This window comes from Pelobates fuscus, chromosome 7, assembly GCF_036172605.1.
Source record: "Pelobates fuscus isolate aPelFus1 chromosome 7, aPelFus1.pri, whole genome shotgun sequence".
NCBI lineage: Eukaryota > Metazoa > Chordata > Amphibia > Anura > Pelobatidae > Pelobates > Pelobates fuscus.
The window spans coordinates 32,064,777-32,084,499 of record NC_086323.1 but is presented as its reverse complement, the minus strand read 5'-3'; the positions used below and the strand labels follow the sequence as shown (position 1 = coordinate 32,084,499).

Sequence of the window (19,723 nt, the reverse complement as noted above, 5' to 3'; positions counted from 1 at the left end):
TGCCAGTGATCCTCCTCTAAGCACTGCATATCAGGCTGCTGCCAGTGATCCCCCTCTAAGCACTGCATATCAGGCTGCTGCCAGTGATCCCCCTCTAAGCACTGCATATCAGGCTGCTGCCAGTGATCCCCCTCTAAGCACTGCATATCAGGCTGCTGCCAGTGATCCCCCTCTAAGCACTGCATATCAGGCTGCTGCCAGTGATCCAGACATTTAGACAGACCAACTGTTGTCTGTAGAATATTCAAGAAATGTGGCAATTCAAATTGGATGGAGGGTTATCATTGTAGAATATATTTACCTGTGCTGCAACATATCAACAAACTCGAATGGTTCCCACCAAATGCAGCTTGTCAAGTTCCACGGTGTGGATGAATACTAGAACGATTTTTCCAGTAAAAATGAGGCTTCCCCAAGGACCTCTTGCATTTACAGGGTTCATTTGCACAAAGAATACCCTCACCTGAGAATTGCAGAACATCTGCAGCTCGGTCTCATGTCTTAAAATAACGCATTTTGTCCTCTTTTTTTAGATGCTCCTGTTAAGCAGGTGGAGGTTCCAGAGCAGCTGGGTGAAGAGGAACTAAATAAAATGGTAGACATAGAGCTCACGGAGACGGACACACTCTGGCTTTTTGACATGCCGCCCATGCTTGTGGCTACGGATTCAGAGGAGGCTGAAAGTGTCAGGTATGCATGTTTAACTGTTTGTTTGATGGAAATCACACGTGGGTTTTAAATTCCTATGTCATCTTTATTTCATTTAAATTATCCAGCCTAGATCACTTCTCTATTTCAACCTCACCCATCCCCTGTACCCCTCGGCCTCCAGGCCTGCAATCTGTCCAACCTCACACTTCACATACTGTAGGACACTATTGTCCCCCTCCGGTTCTCTGTTTATTTTAACTATATTGAGTGTTTTTTTTTAATGAAACTTTCCTAACGTGTTTCCCATGTCTTTGTTGATAGTTTTTTGTAATTTGAAAATATACATAATAAATTGAAAAAGAAACTTGTGAGTTAACTTTCTGCTTTATCACTCCCGATCACCAGCAAAACACAGAATCTGAAACTGTATGTTTATCATGAGGATAGTTTGCAAAAAGAATTGTAGATTATGCAGAGGTAGTAAGACTAATTTGACTGGAAAGTTCCAGGGCATAAATATAATCAAAGATAAAACCGCTAATTTTAGATAAAATAGACTGCCTTGATGGGCCAGATGGATTTCATCTGCTGTCAAAATCTAGGTTACTGTGAGTAATATCTACAAAGCAGTCCAGTGGCAAAGTTCTATAAGTTTTTAACTGTATGCAAAAGTGATAACTATGCGGAGCTGCCATCATGGAACCCAGGGGAAGCTGCCAGCAGATTACTCAACTGTAAAACTATGCCTAGATCAGCTCTTTATTCACAACCTATGGTTTTTCAATACATCTTTTTCGAAAGGTCGTTTGTTGTCATGGCAAATGTACAGAACCTTATGAAAAAGTGAATTTCCAGCTGCAGAGTTGATTTAAATTGTTGATTTATATTTCAAGGTTACGAAACCAAACCTATACAGAGCTTTGTAAAAACAGAGTCGGAAATGATCGATACGTTCAAAGAATGGTGCAGACAATTGTTGACGCTCCGAAGAGTAAAGAGGTTCAGTGCGAACAGATTGTCTTGGAAGATGCAGGTTTGCCGTTTGAATCAAATATACAGTATATTCATATATATATATATATATATATATATATATATATATATATATATATTTCTATAGATATTGCAGGTTTTTTTTTTTTTGGGGGGGGGGGGGGTCAAAACCTTCTCTGTTTTGAAACAATCTCAATTAAAGGAAAGTTGTCATCATTTTTTATTCTAAAAGTTTGCATGTAATATAGGCTCTGTGCATACCTTATATCAGCATTGCCCATTGCTCCAAGAGGGCAGCCATCTTTAAAACTACTAACCGTGAGCTAGTAGTTCTCGTCATAAATTTAGATATCATGCAAAAGTGACAAAAATGGTCTCTGTGCTGATGTTTATGGGTAATGTAGTGTTAAGGTTAGGTACCACTGATGTTGCTGCATACCTATGTGGATTTTGTTATTTTGTGTCCTGTCTTTTGGTAGGTGTAATGGCATCGGCATGGGACATGTATGATTCATATAATTCACTTGAAGAACCTCCAGTGAAAGAATCGGACGAGGAAAATATTGCATCGGAAAGTATTACGGACAGCAGGGGAAGTGTAAGCAGAGCAACAACGTCCTACAGCTCTGTAGACAGGGGAGGTTAGTAATGACGGTTCTGTTTTTTTACAGCAGCCGATATAGAACGAACTACGTTTAATATTTACTACGGAGCATCATGCCATGGTGGGTTGGTTTAGATTTTAAGGGCACAGACCTCATGCATATTTATTATTTTAAAGAATTGTACAAGGATTTATATGATTCACATGTCATATACAGACAAAGTGCATTCTTAATGTGTGTACTCAATATTAAAACAAAGGGAATACAGATGACTGATCAATTAATGTGTGTACTAACTTATTGTGTAAGGGGAGCCATCTGTTACAAATTTAATCCTTGAAGAAAACTTTGAAAGAACACACCACATCCATAAAGCACTTTAACTTGCTGAATGTACCCTGCATTGTAATGCTTCTCTATAAGATGCATTCTATTTCCTGTTCATCAATGCTCATCAGTTTCCCAGTGTGCACTGGATTAGGGGTAAATTAAAGGTATACGCTAATCACCAAAACAGCGTTGCCTTAATGAAGCAGACACATAGCCTCCATTTACACTTTTTGAGAAAGCGGTCTAATTTCTAAACTTCCCTGATTACAAAGCTAGTGTTATTCAATAATGTGAGACCAAAGTAGCCAAACTGATATAGCGAATGTTTCCACTTGGACTATTTTAGACATTACATGTGAAAGCAAGCAAAGTTTTAAAACCAGTATGAAATGCCTTTCCTTTTCCAGATATAAATTCAAGTGCGGTGACAGACCTAGAGAAACTTACTGTACGAAGGATATCACCTGGGAATGTGAACGATTCCGAAGAAATATTGAATTCAGAGAAATTTAAACAAGATCTTTTTTTCATGGAAAGGATTTTGGTGCAAAATATATTTCAGCCCAAATTGGCTGCATACAGACAACTACCAGTCATTACAGGTACTTCCATGCACAGACATAGTGCCGATCATTGCAAGTTAAAGGGAAATTCAGGCTGCTGTTATATAGATAAAACATTGTGAAATATATGTGCAAAAAAATAATAAATCCAAAGTAATAAAAAGTTTAAAAGATTCACATATGAAGTAAATCCTTGTGCTTCTTTAGACCAGGAAGTGGATGTCAAGGCTAGACTCTCCAACACGCAAACCTTGGAGCTAAGAGCATGCTCCCACACAGTAAATCATATTACCTGCCTTAGGGTGGCTGGGCTTAAAAAGTGACAGTATAGAATACAATCTGCAGAAATAACAGATAAGAGTAAACCGGGACAGGCCGAGCCTAAGGAGTACAGAGTGGCAGAAAAACAAACACAGTCAAAGTCAAGGATTTCAGAGGTTCGAGTAATCAAAAAGCAAAGCCGAGTCAAAACCAGTATACACAAGCCACAACACACAATTCATAATAATGCCATAACATATGTTATATGCAGTTGTGTGGCATAAAACACTATACAAATATCGTGTGTATATATTGAGTGCCAAGTGGAGCGGTTCGCGTCATAATTGAGGGCAGAATGCCGCACAGCATCAATGTGTGTGTGTGTAACGTGTGTGTAATTGCCCAGATGTTGTAGGAACCATGATAGTTGTGTTTGGTGTTTTCTACAACAGTGCTGAGCTTGTCGACCATGCACTGCAGACATTTTTGGGCAGAGAAAGTCACTTGGTGAATTGTCGGCCACTTTTCTTCATAATACGGCCTACTATAGAAGCCTGACAACTCTCTGAAAACCTTGCCGGACAACTTTAGGGATAATTTGAGTACTTGTATAGATGAAGGGAATCATAGCTTTCATATTTCTCATATTTGGATGAAAGGGTAGCGTTTTAACTTCCATGGTGTTATTTGAAAATTACTGTAGTGATAAGACATTACGTGCAGGCAGATGGAGCCAAACATGGAAAACAGGGCAATGTTAGTCTTTCACCTAACAGTCTATAAAATGGATCTGGAGGCAGAAAACCCAGAACAGATTTAAAGGACTTAAACTCCACTTGGCACTCAAAATATACGCACCAGTACTTGTATAATGTTTTATGCCACACAATTGCATATAAAGGATTTAAAGGATCTGTTATACTTTAATACAATATTTCAAAGTCAATGACCAGAAAATGTGCATATGAAAATAAACTAAGGCTTACCCCCTATCTATCTAGTATAAAATACTGGATTCCTGGAGCAATATAAGTAACAATAGGCCTACATATACATTTTAAATAACAACAGCAAAACTGAAGGTCGCTTGGTTTGCAAAATGTCTCCAGAACCCTGAGATGGCATTATTTTTCCAAAATATATGTTTTAATGTTATGTATCTTTTATATTGTGTTTTGGGGTTATGGTAAGAGTAACTGTTAATATTTGGTGTTAGAGCAGAGTGTTTTAGAGATTGATGTGTGGCGTGTTAGGGTAGAGTAATGCTTTAAGCCCTGATACATACACCATACAATGTATACATAGTTTACAGAGGGTCATTTATGATTATGGATACTTCTCTTTTATCCTGGTTGCACAGTTTTACAATTTTAAAGCAGGTACATTATACTGTGACAATGAATCTCCTGGTTGGTTGTTCATGAACGTCACTCTATTTTGCTTGTTTAATCCAGTAGTTATCTGTTTCAATATCACAAGTCTTAAAATTTGCTCCTTGTTTAGTTTGCATGTAGAAAATTGGGCCAGCACATGACTGCATTACTGCATTATCACACCTTTTCATGGTTACTCTCCAGATCCCGAAGCCGCAGTAGAACCCGATAAAGCAGTAACACCCGTTGTGACTTCCCCTAGTCTAGATCGATTGTGGTCGTTTATCTGTGATATAACTAAAGGCCATAATGTCAGCAGCATGTCCTGGAACAAAAAGAACCCAGTAAGTGTCATATCTTCATATTATCCTTATTATATTATTATTATATATATATTTATTTATTATATATCTTCATATTATCCTTATTATATTATTATTATATATATATTTATTTATTATATATCTTCATATTATCCTCCTTTTATTATTATTATATATATATATTTATTTATTATATATCTTCATATTATCCTCCTTTTATTATTATTATATATATATATATTTATTTATTATATATCTTCATATTATCCTTATTATATTATTATTATATATATATATTTATTTATTATATATCTTCATATTATCCTTATTATATTATTATTATATATATATATTTATTTATTATATATCTTCATATTATCCTCCTTTTATTATTATTATTATTATATATATATATTTATTTATTATATATCTTCATATTATCCTTATTATATTATTATTATATATATATTTATTTATTATATATCTTCATATTATCCTTATTATATTATTATTATATATATATATATTTATTTATTATATATCTTCATATTATCCTTATTATATTATTATTATATATATATTTATTTATTATATATCTTCATATTATCCTCCTTTTATTATTATATATATATTTATTTATTATATATCTTCATATTATCCTCCTTTTATTATATATATATATATATTTATTTATTATATATCTTCATATTATCCTCCTTTTATTATTATATATATATTTATTTATTATATATCTTCATATTATCCTCCTTTTATTATTATATATCTTCATATTATCCTCCTTTTATTATTATATATATATATTTATTTATTATATATCTATATATTATCCTCCTTTTATTATTATATATATATATATATTTATTATATATCTTCATATTATCCTCCTTTTATTATTATATATATATTTATTTATTATATATCTTCATATTATCCTCCTTTTATTATTATATATATATATTTATTTATTATATATCTTCATATTATCCTCCTTTTATTATTATATATATATATTTATTTATTATATATCTTCATATTATCCTCCTTTTATTATTATATATATATATATTTATTTTATTTTTTTCAGGACCTGTTGGCTGTTGGTTATGGACAGTTTGGTTTTAAAGAACAGAAGGCAGGCTTGACTTGTTGTTGGTCATTGAAGAATACTATGGTAATTAAATATTAAACATACATCAACTTCTATATCATGTTTTTGCTATTATTATGTTTTTTTTTCTCCAAACAAGGCATTCTATATTTCTTTTAAATTCTTTATTTTTGCAGTGCATATATCAATCACAGGCATACATATGGTACCCCAACGGCAATCCATATGCAGGTTTCAAGACATTAGTTACAGTGGGGAATAGATAAACAATGCACTTTTTTTTTAATAGATACATATGGTGTGACATCAGGGTGGATATAAACATGGCTTAGGAATAACTTGCTCATTCTTGCAATATGACATGCTAAAATAATTATGCATTTAACTTCGATAATCATAAATTGAGCACACTGTTGCTCATAGAGAAAATTGCAGGTCTCTTGTGATACATAGGAGGAAAAAAAAATATATAGAAACACATAAGAACATTCTGCTTCATAACATTAGTATATTAGCTCAGACATGCTATGCTAGGCAATCGTAGGATTAGATTGGTCTCGTCTAAGGTTAATAATCCGTTGTTCAATAACATAACAGTAGGTCAAAGACTCTCGCTGTACACCCACTCTGCATATAAAAGATAAACACCAGGCTATTCAAATATATCTATCCGCTAGATCAACAAAGGATAGTTCTCATTGCAGGTTGGTTAGTCAAGTGAAGTAGGGACGGTAATCAAAAAGAGAATAAAACCCACATAAAGATATACTACCCATATTTGTGATAGATGATCCACTATGCTGAATGGGCTAACTTGAAACACATAATGCGCCTTAGGAAAGACAGGTAGTATATGGGCTAGTAGATTAACGATAAAAGAGGCAAAAACGAAAAGTCAAATGATACTGACAACTGGACAGTGTCCAAGTGAGTTCGGCAGGGGTTACTGGCTAATCAGTCACATCTAGCTCTCATCGATTGGTACTTATGCTGGTATAAAATGTTTAGCTAGCGAGTTACATCTGCGGTATTGTTGATAGTCTGATTAGTAATGCATAAACAAACGTAAAGAAACATTTTGCAGAGGGACAGAGAATTTAAAATAAAGATTGCTAGCTAGGGCTTCCGGGCATGTAAAAGATCAGGGTAAACCATAGGTAAAAGTACATAGCCGTTTGCATGACTCTGGCACGAACGGGTAAGTCCAGTTCAAGTTCAGCCGACCCCTGACACCGGGAAACGCTGGTGCTCTGTTAGGCAGTTCCTCATGTCTTCGGTATTTCTGTGTTGGGAGTCTGCTCTTGTAGTGACCTGTGGGATGTGCAGCCGCTTGATTGCTTGGCGTGCAGCGCTGGTTAGGATGTGCTGGGTCTTGCTGCGCTTGATGCATAGCTTCAGGTGAGGTGGGGTGCTTGTGTGGTCTGCTTAGTGGGCTTTTCCACTTATGTGAATTTGGGAGTGGGAGTATCTTGGTACCTTTTCCCGCCGTGGGGATCGCAAGTATCTACGTCGCCGGATGGCTGTTCTGGGAGCTTGAGGCAGGTATCTGTAGCAGCGGCGTCTCGTTGCGGGTCGGACCCATGATGCCACAGTTTTCACCGCCCGTCGGAGAGTCATTCCGCGACTGTGTAGTATGGCCCAGAAGCTTGTGCAGATCTGGTCCAAGGCCCCCAGGAGGTATGTGGGTGGCTGGACGCAGGTACTCTGCTCGTTAGGCCGGCGCTGGGCTGCCATTTTGGATATGTCTTGGCAGTTTGATGCCCTCGCCCGCTGTGTGGTCTGTTCAGCTGCCCTCTGTGCCAGTTAGATTGTCCAGTGTGGACCGGGATGTCCCCCACCGGTCCGGAGATGCGAGGTCCCGAAAGGGTTCCGGTGTCGGGGAGAGCGGCCGCCTCTCCCCGGCCCTAATCCCAGTAGGCCGCACTTGAATTCCCGCTCCCGTAGCTCCGACAGGCTCCGGGGTGGTCTCGATCGGGTCCCCGGCATTCTATACTTCATGCACCATGTTCCTTGGCAGCTGGCATCATGGCGGGTTCAGTTTTATTAAATGATAACTGACTGTAAGCAGATGAGCTTTAGAAGTAAAGTGAAGGTCATTTTGTTGAGCAGAGTTTCCATTGAAGTCAGTTGGAGCTGAACTTGCTGTGATGAGAGAGGGCTATATGCATAATCATTTCTCCAGTGTTGAGTTTGAGCCAACCTAATGTGATTTGGTAATAGAGAATGTTGTGTCCTGACTTCTGAACAAGTGTCATTTCGTATATAAATCATTCAAAATTGTATTCTAATTCTGTAGCACATTTATCTCATAAAACTTACCAGGAAAGGTAAAAGGATCTTAACATGTATAGCTTGGAGGAAAGACTAGACAGGGGGGATATGATAGAAACATTTAGATACATAAAGGGAATCAACACAGTAAAGGAGGAGACTATATTTAAAAGAAGAAAAACTACCACAACAAGAGGACATAGTCTTAAATTAGAGGGACAAAGGTTTAAAAATAATATCAGGAAGTATTACTTTACTGAGAGGGTAGTGGATGCATGGAATAGCCTTCCAGCTGAAGTGTTAGAGGTTAACACAGTAAAGGAGTCTAAGCATGCGTGGGATAGGCATAAGGCTATCCTAACTATAAGATAAGGCCAGGGACTAATGAAAGTATTTAGAAAATTGGGCAGACTAGATGGGCCGAATGGTTCTTATCTGCCGTCACATTCTATGTTTCTATGTTTCTCAGCACACCGATTACCTCTTTCCATTCAAGGGTAACGCATGCACAAATTGACATTATTGGCAGATTAATTACTCTGAGTTATGAGGTTTGTTGACAGATATCTATTCAACTCATTGGTTTAAGTGGTTTGTTTTCCACCCCAGTGGCCGGAACGCATCTTTCACTGTCAAAGTGGAGTCACAGCCGTGGACTTCTCCGCTTCAAATCCAAATCTGCTCGCTGTTGGGATGTATGATGGCAATGTAGCAATATACAATGTGCAAAGCAGTAGCAAAGCCCCAATACTGGACACTAGGTAAGTCATAGTAATACATATCATATAGAATATAGTTCCTAAAGGGTATTTACAAAACTGTGAAAAGGGTGGGGATCATTATTCTTGTGAGATATGTAAAAACAGCTTGCAAAAGCTACAGATCTCTTGTCTGCAGCTTTAGCAATCCCTCCCTTTCTAACCCCGCCCAGACTTTCTGTGGCTGTCCAATCACAGACTTCCCAATGCAGTCTTTGCAAGGCAGGTGCTCTGGACAATTGCTGCCTCTTTAGTTTAGCTCCACTGTGCTAAGCAACCAGAATGTAACAGGACCGGTTTTAAGATTAACAGTCAGGGCTGGATTTACATGTCAGGTTGATGTTCTGCCGTCGGTGTATGAGGCAAATATGCAGATAGGACATTTACAGGGTTATTCACTAAAGTGACAACGGCCAGGAATTCAAAGCAGATTCCAGAATTAATGCCAAAATTGTCAAATTTGAAAAATTATCCAAGTCTATTTTTTAGTATTCTGTTATTGGCTATTTTGGCTGTACATTTGAAATTCACTTTAAATTCTCAAATATTCTTAATTTAGCAGATAACCCTAAAAATGTTTATAGACTTGAGTGAGTTTAACTACACTTTGTTGGGCTGACAGACTCTGAGAGACCTTTATTAGACCAGCAGGTGAGAGCTAACTGCACCATCCACTCTGTCACTCATTAAATCTCAGGCTAAGTTAAAATAAAAAAATCATAAAAACTATTTCACTGAAAATCCAATGCAGTTGGAAGTAGGGATTACCAGTAGGGATTACTGGAATTCAACTCCTCTAGTAAATAGCCCTAAATGTGTTTTTTGTTTTTTTTTTAAGATGAAAAACTTGTGTTATCAATAAGACCCTCTTGCAGAACAAATACATATGATTTCTAGGTTATTTGCTAAATTGTGAATTGTAGAGAATTGACAAATAAATGTCACAATTTATTAAACCACAGTAGCCAAATTGGTGCGGTTCCCCTTCCACACAATGGTGAGCAATGGCTATCAAAGTGTTCTGCTTCAGATTAGACACCTGACCTCAGTCAGCTGAGAAAGTTAACCTTTGCTTATACACGCTCAGCGCCAGTGACCTAACAAGCAGCAATACACTAATCTTGACTTTAATTGTTATTTGTTTAGTGAGAACCCAAATAAGCACATAGGCCCCGTGTGGCAGCTGAAATGGATCGAACAAGACCAGGTTACCCTGGCAGAGGATAAAGGCGAAATCCTGGTATCAATCAGTGAAGATGGCAGAATTGTGAGATGGCATACCAGGAAGGGACTGAACTGTAATGGTGAGTTTTAAAAGGTACTTATGCTCTGCTAAAAAATAAAAAGCAAAATGATCCATTAAGAGATAAGATAAGACTCTAAGTGAGCAAAACTTTTTGATAAAACAAATAACAATATAACTAGCTGATGTTATTCACTAAACTGGAAGGAATTTGCTTATTTAGACCAAGTTGCCAAACTGACAAAATTCTTCAAGTTTTATATTTTTACACATCAGACCTCTAGGCATAGCGTTTGCTATTTCCTAGTCCTTCCACAAGGCAGTGAAGAATTAGTTAAAGCGGCACTGTCATTCCCCCTAAAAAATTAGCATTTCAAAAAGATAGAATCTTTATAAAATGCATGGAATTGGCTGTGTCTCTGGAGAATCTCATCGTATCCCCACTTTATGGCTACTATCTGTTTAGTGAGCAGTTCCTGTCATCATCCTATGTGATGATTGGTACTGCTCGTTGATGATAAGCTACCTATCTCATAAACACCTGATGGACAATAATTTCTGATAAGATTAGATCCCATAGTCCAGAATTAGTTGCATTATTATGCATTAAAAATATTGTCACATATCCACAGATAATCCTTGTAAAGTAGTAGTAGCTGTTGTGAAAGCAAATACCACTACTGACATGTAGCAACCGTGCAAAGTGACTGCGTAAATATTCAAATAAAGGAAAAACAGGGAATGAGAGAGAATTCCCTGTCCAAAAAATGAAAATCACAAATTTATGGAACAGTAAAGTCAATGTCAATGATTTCTAACCAAAACCCTTAAGGGGGTAGCAATATTCTTGTGGCAAAATGACACAATATTATTTTAATAAATAACTGAAAACACTCTCCTTGGATCAAGAAGCTATTATCCCATATAATGAATATAATATCCCTGAATATTCTGTTTTTTGCAAGAATTCATCCAGTTGCTGTTTATACATCTGTACAGACTCTGATAAAACCACCTCTTCAGGCAGATACCGTATTTATCGGCGTATAACACGCACCGGCGTATAACACGCACCTCATTTTTAGAAAGAAATTCCAGGAAATTTCCCCCCCTCCCATAGTATTCCCCCCCCTCATCCCATAGTATTCCCCCCTTTCCATAGTATTCTCCCCCCTCCCCTCCCATAGTATTCTCCCCCCCTCCCCTCCCATAGTATTCTCCCCCCCTCCCCTCCCATAGTATTCTCCCCCCCTCCCCTCCCATAGTATTCCCCCCCTCCCCTCCCATAGTATTTCCCCCCATCCCCTCCCATAGTATTTCCCCCCATCCCCTCCCATAGTATTCCCCCCCCCTCTCCCCTCCCATAGTATTTCCCCCCCTCCCCTCCCATAGTGTACTTTCCCCCCCTCCCCTCCCATAGTGTACTTTCCCCCCCTCCCCTCCCATAGTGTACTTTCCCCCCCTCCCCTCCCATAGTGTACTTCCCCCCTCCCCTCCCATAATGTACTTCCCCCCCTCCCCTCCCATAATGTACTCCCCCCCCTCCCCTCCCATAGTGTACTTCCCCCCCCTCCCCTCCCATAGTGTACTTTCTTCCCCCCCCTCCCCTCCCATAGTGTACTTTCCTCCCCCCTCCCCTCCCCTCCCATAGTGTACTTTCCTCCCCCTCCCCTCCCATAGTGTACTTTCCTCCCCCTCCCCTCCCATAGTGTACTTTCCTCCCCCTCCCCTCCCATAGTGTACTTTCCTCCCCCTCCCCTCCCATAGTGTACTTTCCTCCCCCTCCCCTCCCATAGTGTACTTTCCTCCCCCTCCCCTCCCCTCCCATAGTGTACTTTGCTCCCCTCCCATAATTACTTACCTGTCCTGAAGCGTGGGCCGGCTTCACAGCGCGCACCGCGGTACAGGAACTTTAATTTCAGGTTCCGGTTCCCGGCGGGACTGAAAGGAAGTGTGCACACTATTGTGCACACTTCCTTTCAGTCCCGCCGGAAACCGGAACCTGAAATTAAAGTTCCTGTACCGCGGTGCGCGCTGTGAAGCCGGCCCACGCTTCAGGACAGGTAAGTAATTATGGGATATCGGCGTATAACACGCACCCACGATTTTTCCCCTATTTTCAGGGGAAAAAAGTGCGTGTTATACGCCGATAAATACGGTAATTCCATATCCTTATTGTTCTTACTTCAAATAACCTGTTCATTGGCCTTAGACTAAATCTCCTTTCTTTAAGTCTAAATGGGTGGCCTCATGTCCTAAGTATAGTCCTATTTATGAATAGATTTTAAGACAGCGGTCTTTATTGTCTCCAAATATATTTCTAATTTTCTTTTATAGCTATGATTACTTACAAAAAAAGTCAAATGTACAATATACATACATGAAAAATGATGAATGAATACATAACATCCTAAAATGACCAATTACATTCTTTTACAATCTATTACCATAAACTCCTATACAACCATCAGTTCTCAAACTTTCTTTTGTTTTATGTACGCAGACCTGATGAAATTAAAACGCACAGGGATCAAGAAATCCAGAAAGGCAACCGCCATAAACGAAAAGAAAGGGGAAGCACTGATTTCACGCCAGGCTCAAGGAATGTGTTTTGATTTCCTTCCAAAGGTGATCTGAAAACCTGCACCTTTTATACGCTAAGCTGTCATTTACACTACTGCACATTATTTTTTCTTTTGGCAATCTTTGAATATAATTAAAGGGACACTATAGTCACCCAGACCACTTCAGCTCAATTAAGTGGTCTGGGTGCCAGGTCCCTCAGGTTTTAACCCTTCAGATGCAAACATAGCACTGAAACTGCTATGTTTACATTTGGGGTTAATCCAGCCTCTAGTGGCTGTCTTCCAGACAGCCACTAGAGGCGCATCTGCGACGCTGGAGGCACATTTCGCCTCCATCATGCAGAGCTTCCTATGTACACTTACTCATTTGGCTCCGCTGACGTCGGAAGGGGGAGCTGACGTCGGAAGAGGAGGAAAGGTCACCAGCGCCCGGCGCTGGATTAAGGTAAGCTGCTGGAAGGGTTTTAACCCCCTCAGCATCATGAGAGGGGGACATTGAGGGCACTATAGTGTCAGGAAAACCGCTTTGTTTTCCTGACTCTATAATGATCCTTTAAGTATAATTTTGTCACAAAAAAATAAGGAAAATAAGAGAAGAGGTAAGAGTATATAGTAAACAACCAAAATGACAGATATTAGATTATAATTACACATACTGCAAATTATTTATATTATTTACAATGTAAATTTCATATATTTATAACCCTATGCACAATCGTTTTATTCTATGACTCTATATGAAGTATATATGTATTAAGTAAACTTGCATGTACTGACATTACCTACTAATTACCCCATTTCTGACAGGTCCTCACCTAATTATTGCTCTTATGTCATTAAGTACGTCTATGGGATATCCATTGCTTGGTTCTCAATGCTTTTAAAGGTTAACTGAGGTACAATAACAGTCACTAAAGTTTAGCTATTAATTGTGATAAATGTTTTCTTTTTTTACTTTGTATGCTTTGCCTGTCAAAGCCGTCAAAGTATGCAAATTATAGTTAACTCTTGCAGTACCTTGCATGCGTGTGTATGACATTTCTCCATAAGATGCCTTAGTGTGTGTCTGAGATATCACTGCAACATATAAGCACAGCAAGTATTTTTACTTGCCTCCACTGCATTATTTACCCTCAGTAAATAACCGTACATGTTGTACATCTCCCAGAATCCTCTGCAAGGAGGACACCTCATTACAGAAGTCCTTTGTATGAGCTCATACTCCATAGCAGTACTGTGGCATCTTTATCATCTTCAAAAAATAAAGATTTTTTTAAATGGATATAACCAATCCATAATAATTGTCAGTATGTACCAGGCTTGCTCTCTGTAATTAGTGGCTTAGTTTGTGTAATCTCAATTCTGTTTTATACTCCTGTTATCTAACTGGTGCAGGAATCATCTTCAACTCTTTGAATTTTCCAAACTCGACTAATTTGACCTAAAGTTTTTTAATTTCCTTTTCAATTCTCCAAAATTTTTATCTTGGTGAATAGTCCCATATGAATATAAGCAATATTTTAGTTGTTAGAGGAACACTATAGTCACCTAAATTACTTTAGCTAAATAAAGCAGTTTTAGTGTATAGATCATTTCCCTGCAATCTCACTGCTCAATTCACTGTCATTTAGGAGTTAAATCACTTTGTTTCTGTTTATGCAGCCCTAGCCACACCTCCCCTGGCTATGATTGACAGAGCCTGCATGAAAAAAACAAACTGGTTTCACTTTCAAACAGATGTAATTTACCTTAAATAATTGTATCTCAATCTCTAAATTGAACTTTAATCACATACAGGAGGCTCTTGCAGGGTCTAGCAAGCTATTAACATAGCAGGGGATAAGAAAATCTTAATTAAACAGAACTTGCAATAAAGAAAGCCTAAATAGGGCTCTCTTTACAGGAAGTGTTTATGGAAGGCTGTGCAAGTCACATGCAGGGGTTGTGACTAGGGTTACATAGTTAGATAGCTGAAAAGAGACTTGCGTCCATCAAGTTCAGCCTTCCTCACACCTGTTTTTTGCTGTTGATCCAAAAGAAAAAAAAAAAAAAAAAAACCCAGTTTGAAGCACAATTTTGCAACAAGCTAGGACAAAAAATTCCTTCTTGACCCCAGAATGGCAGTCAGATTTATCCTTGAATCAAGCAGTTATTACCCTACATTGAAAGATTATATCCTTGAATATTCTGTCTTTGCAAGTATGCATCTAGTAGCTGTTTAAACATCTGTATGGACTCTGATAAAACCACTTCTTCAGGCATAGAATTCCACATCCTGATTGTTCTTACAGTAAAAAACCCTTTCCTTTGCCTTAGACGAAATCTTCTTTCTTCCAGTCTAAACGCATGGCCTCGTGTCCTATGTAAAGTCCGGTTTGTGAATAGATTTCCACACAATGGTTTGTATTGGCCCCGAATATATTTGTATAATGTTATCATATCCCCTCTCAGGCGACGTTTTTCTAAACTAAATAGGTTTAAATTTGTTAACCTTTCTTCATAGCTGATATGTTCCATTCCTTTTATTAATTTTGTAGCCCGCCTCTGCGGGTTCATAAACAAAGGGATTTAACTCCTAAATGGCAGAGGATTGAGCAGTGAGGCTGCAGGGGCATGTTCTATACACCAAAACTGCTTCATTAAGCTAAAGTTGTTCAGGTGACTATAGTGTCCCTTTAATTGATCAGATTTTGGGTCCATTTGAGATATTCTGAATTGTTTACTTACAGAGTCCTTCATTGTTTTTCCTAAAGGACTCAAACATATATCTGGCTGGAACCGAAGAAGGACATATACATAAGTGTTCCTGTTCATACAACGAGCAATTTCTAGATACATACCAGGCACACAAGGTGAGTACATTATAACCAGTCTGTTATAAGCTGTTTTGATAGTATAAAACATAGAGACATGTATAACATTCATGACACCCACTTTAACATAGAACAGCAATGACACCAATATTCTTGCTTCATAACCAGTACTTTGTATTTAGAAGGTGGAGTTACTTCTTTAGCAGCTGCAAAGTGCACTTCCTAGAGGAACCACAAGTGGGAGGGTTCTCCTGCTCTCCTTGGTTGGTTGTTTGTGTAGTGGGTGTTTCATTTATTTTAAATTCTTTATTTCAACAATTTTCGCAGGCGACACATCTACTTATTTGCTTATTTCAGAACCTATTTAGAAACATTTTAGGAATTTCACTCCCAATTTTGTATATTGTATCGATAAATTTGTTAAAATTTTATAAACAGGTTGCAATTACAGACAACATTTGTTGGAGGGTGGATGGGGTAGTAAATATTGGATTATAGCATATTTAGCAAATATAAAAAGTTATGCAGCAACAGAAGGATGTTATGTGATTAAAAATTAATAATTTGCTCCATTTAATATAATTAAAATAAAAAATCTTGAAAGTCACTATTAATTGTACATGACATTGTAAACATGTGAGCATTTCATTAATTTTCATGAATCGACGGTCCGTGCAGAGTAAACGCCCAATACATATCTCAGCATAGATCACTTGAATTAAGAAGCTGTGATACTACTAGAATGTTGACTTTTTGTTTGTTTGGTTTTTATGGCCTCTTGTTTTTTTTCTCACAAAATAGGGTCCAGTGTACAAAATCGCTTGGTCTCCATTCTGTCCAGACATATTCCTAAGTTGTTCAGCTGACTGGACAATTAATTTGTGGCGCCAAGATATTCTGAAACCCATCTTAACATTCGCTGCCACCACGAACGCTGTGTACGATATCATGTGGTCTCCAGTATCTCCACTGGTGTTTGGAACTGTGAATGAGACCATGGTGGAAATTTGGGATCTAGCGGTCAGCACGTAAGAAATCGTTTAGCCTTTTTTACTTTTTAATTGTTTAGAAGGTGTCGTGAGTTAAAAGTTTAAAACTGATACTTTCTTTAGAAGAAACGTGATTGTATTTGCCGGTTATTTCTGACTTTTTATATATATATTTTCTTCTTTCTAGTTTAGACCCAGTCATCGTGAGTTTGGCAAATCCAGGGGTTAAACTAACATCGATATTATTTGCTAAAAATACAGATTGTGTTCTGATTGGAGACAGTGATGGACAAGTTAGCGTGTATAAACTGAGTAACATCTCAAGCTCCAATGTTCCAGAGGTAAGGGTCATTCGATAATAATTTAGGAATAAATCTATCTGGCCACAGTACTTAATTACTGTCTATGTTAAAGCACACTAATAGAGGGGCTGTCTTGTTTCAGGCTTGGATCCACAGGTTTCCTCCTACCTTGTTCTACCAGTTTTGGCCACAAAATTTATCTGTCTCTGGGATGAAAAATAGGAACAAAAAACTTTATTGTCCATAATGACAAACAGCTGCTTACCCAACAGAGTGTGAAGTGCAGTGAGCATAGACGCTCTCATTATATGAAACTATGTATCCTCCAACCCATTGGTGTGCCCTAAGTTCCATAGCAATGTATAATTATTATATAGCTTATGATGCACAGATGTCCAAGTCCCTCTATTACTGCACGCAGTGTCTTTTAACTGCAGAAATTGATGCAACTATATGCCAAAACCCTTTAAATATGTGATATGGTAAATGTACTGTTACAGGTATTTATACTACCCTGAGGGGTTGCAGTTCAGATATCTACATTAGAAAGCTGACAGCGAAGCTCCACCTCCCAGAATCCCCTGGAGTGTTTGGTAAATCAGCAGTGGCCAAGGCCAGCAGGGTATTGTCATGCATGAAAAAGGGCATTCATTCTCGGGACGAGAATATCATTTTGCCTCTTTATAACTCACTGGTAAGACCACACATTGAATATGCTGTGCAATTTTGGGCACCTGTTCTAAAGAAGGATATTATGGCAGAAAAAGTGCAGAGACGGGCTACAAAATTAGTAAAAGGAATGGAACATATCAGCTATGAAGAAAGGTTAACAAATTTAAACCTATTTAGTTTAGAAAAACGTCGCCTGAGAGGGGATATGATAACATTATACAAATATATTCGGGGCCAATACAAACCATTGTGTGGAAATCTATTCACAAACCGGACTTTAAATAGGACACGAGGTCATGCGTTTAGACTAGAAGAAAGAAGATTTCGTCTAAGGCAAAAGAAAGGTTTGGTTTTTTTTTACTGTAAGAACAATCAGGATGTGGAATTCTCTGCCTGAAGAATTGGTTTTATCAGAGTCCATACAGATGTTCAAACAGCTACTAGATGCATACTTGCAAAAACAGAATATTCAATATTCAATGTAGGGTAATAACTGCTTGATCCAAGGATAAATCTGACTGCCATTCTGAGGTCAAGAAGGAATTTTTTTCCTAGCTTGTTGCAAAATTGGAAGTGCTTCAAACTGTTTTTTTTTGCCTTCTTTTGGATCAACAGCAAAAAACATATGTGAGGAAGGCTGAACTTGATGGACGCAAGTCTCTTTTCAGCTATGTAACTATATGTAACTATCTGTAAAGGTACCCTGTAGTCCCCAAAACAACTTTAGCTTAATGAAGCAGTTTTGGTGTATAGATCATGCTACTGCAATCTCATTGCTCAATTCTCTGACATTTAGGAGTTAAATCACTTTGTTTATACTGCCCTAGTCACACCTCCTTGCATGTGACTTCCACTTCCTTCCTAAACACTTCCTGTAAAGAAATTTAGATATTTTAGGTTCCTGTTTAATCTGCTTAAGCTGGAATGTCTTATTTCCTTCTCTTTTAATAGCCTTCTACACCCGACAGGAGCCTCCTGTGTGATTAAAGTTAAATTTACAGAGCAGGAGATACAAATTTGTAAAGCAAGTTAAATTCTGATTGAAAATTATACCATTTTGTTTTCATGCAGGCTGTGTCAGTCACAGCCAGGGGAGATGTGGTTGGGACTCTGTACAGAAACAAAACAAATGTGATTTAACTCCTAAGTGGCTGAGAAGTAAGCAAGGAGACTGAAGGGGCATGATCTATGTGATAAAACTGTTCATTAAGCTAAAGTTGTTTTGACGCTTATAGTATGCCTTTAACCCCTTAAGGACACAGTCATGATTCCCTTTTATTCCAGAAGTTTGGTCCTTAAGGGGTTTAGGGACACAGTGCGCACAGCAAGAGAAAGTTGTGGGCACATAATAACTTTGCTTGTGAATGTCAATAACTAGTTTAGGCAGAGCTCCCTGAAGAAAAAGCAAAGCCTGGAGATTTACGTCAAATACAGGACATTTTTAATGTTCTTGTTTTTGCAGATATTCTTTATAGATCATATCTGGAGAGTACCTTTAATCCCCTGCTATACATCTCACAGATAAATTATTGGCTGGGACATTCTCTTTATAATTAACCCAGTCTCTTTTGTCTATAAATCCCCATAGTTCCCATGGGAAAAATCTGTCACCCTGTGTATACTGTTTATAGCACTATCCCCAGTGATTCCCAGGATCAATATTACCACCTCATACATCCCATAGGATCCCAGCTAATTATATTCCACATCAAACAAGCTACAAAATAAAAATCATAATTGCTCAGAGACCAGCTATTTGTAACAGTTCCCTGCATCGCATGCCAACAAATAGCATCACCAATATTTCTCTATTTCTCTTTCCTATATAAAATAAGTTAAAGCGTGATTTGTGACTGAGCCTT

At 37.9% G+C, this 19,723-nt stretch overlaps 1 protein-coding gene across 1 annotated transcript in view; it reads left to right on the top strand.

Moving 5' to 3' along the window:
• Window positions 1-19,723, top strand: part of DNAI4 (dynein axonemal intermediate chain 4) — a 42,137-nt gene that overhangs the window by 21,888 nt on the left and 526 nt on the right. Inside the window, exons 5-16 of the mRNA XM_063427215.1 lie at window positions 534-690; window positions 1,545-1,684; window positions 2,124-2,285; window positions 2,987-3,181; window positions 4,981-5,120; window positions 6,205-6,291; window positions 9,109-9,260; window positions 10,404-10,561; window positions 13,004-13,128; window positions 15,839-15,937; window positions 16,700-16,926; window positions 17,075-17,228. Coding sequence (XP_063283285.1) covers window positions 534-690; window positions 1,545-1,684; window positions 2,124-2,285; window positions 2,987-3,181; window positions 4,981-5,120; window positions 6,205-6,291; window positions 9,109-9,260; window positions 10,404-10,561; window positions 13,004-13,128; window positions 15,839-15,937; window positions 16,700-16,926; window positions 17,075-17,228 — 1,796 coding nt within the window. The remainder of the gene's footprint in view (window positions 1-533; window positions 691-1,544; window positions 1,685-2,123; window positions 2,286-2,986; window positions 3,182-4,980; window positions 5,121-6,204; window positions 6,292-9,108; window positions 9,261-10,403; window positions 10,562-13,003; window positions 13,129-15,838; window positions 15,938-16,699; window positions 16,927-17,074; window positions 17,229-19,723) is intronic.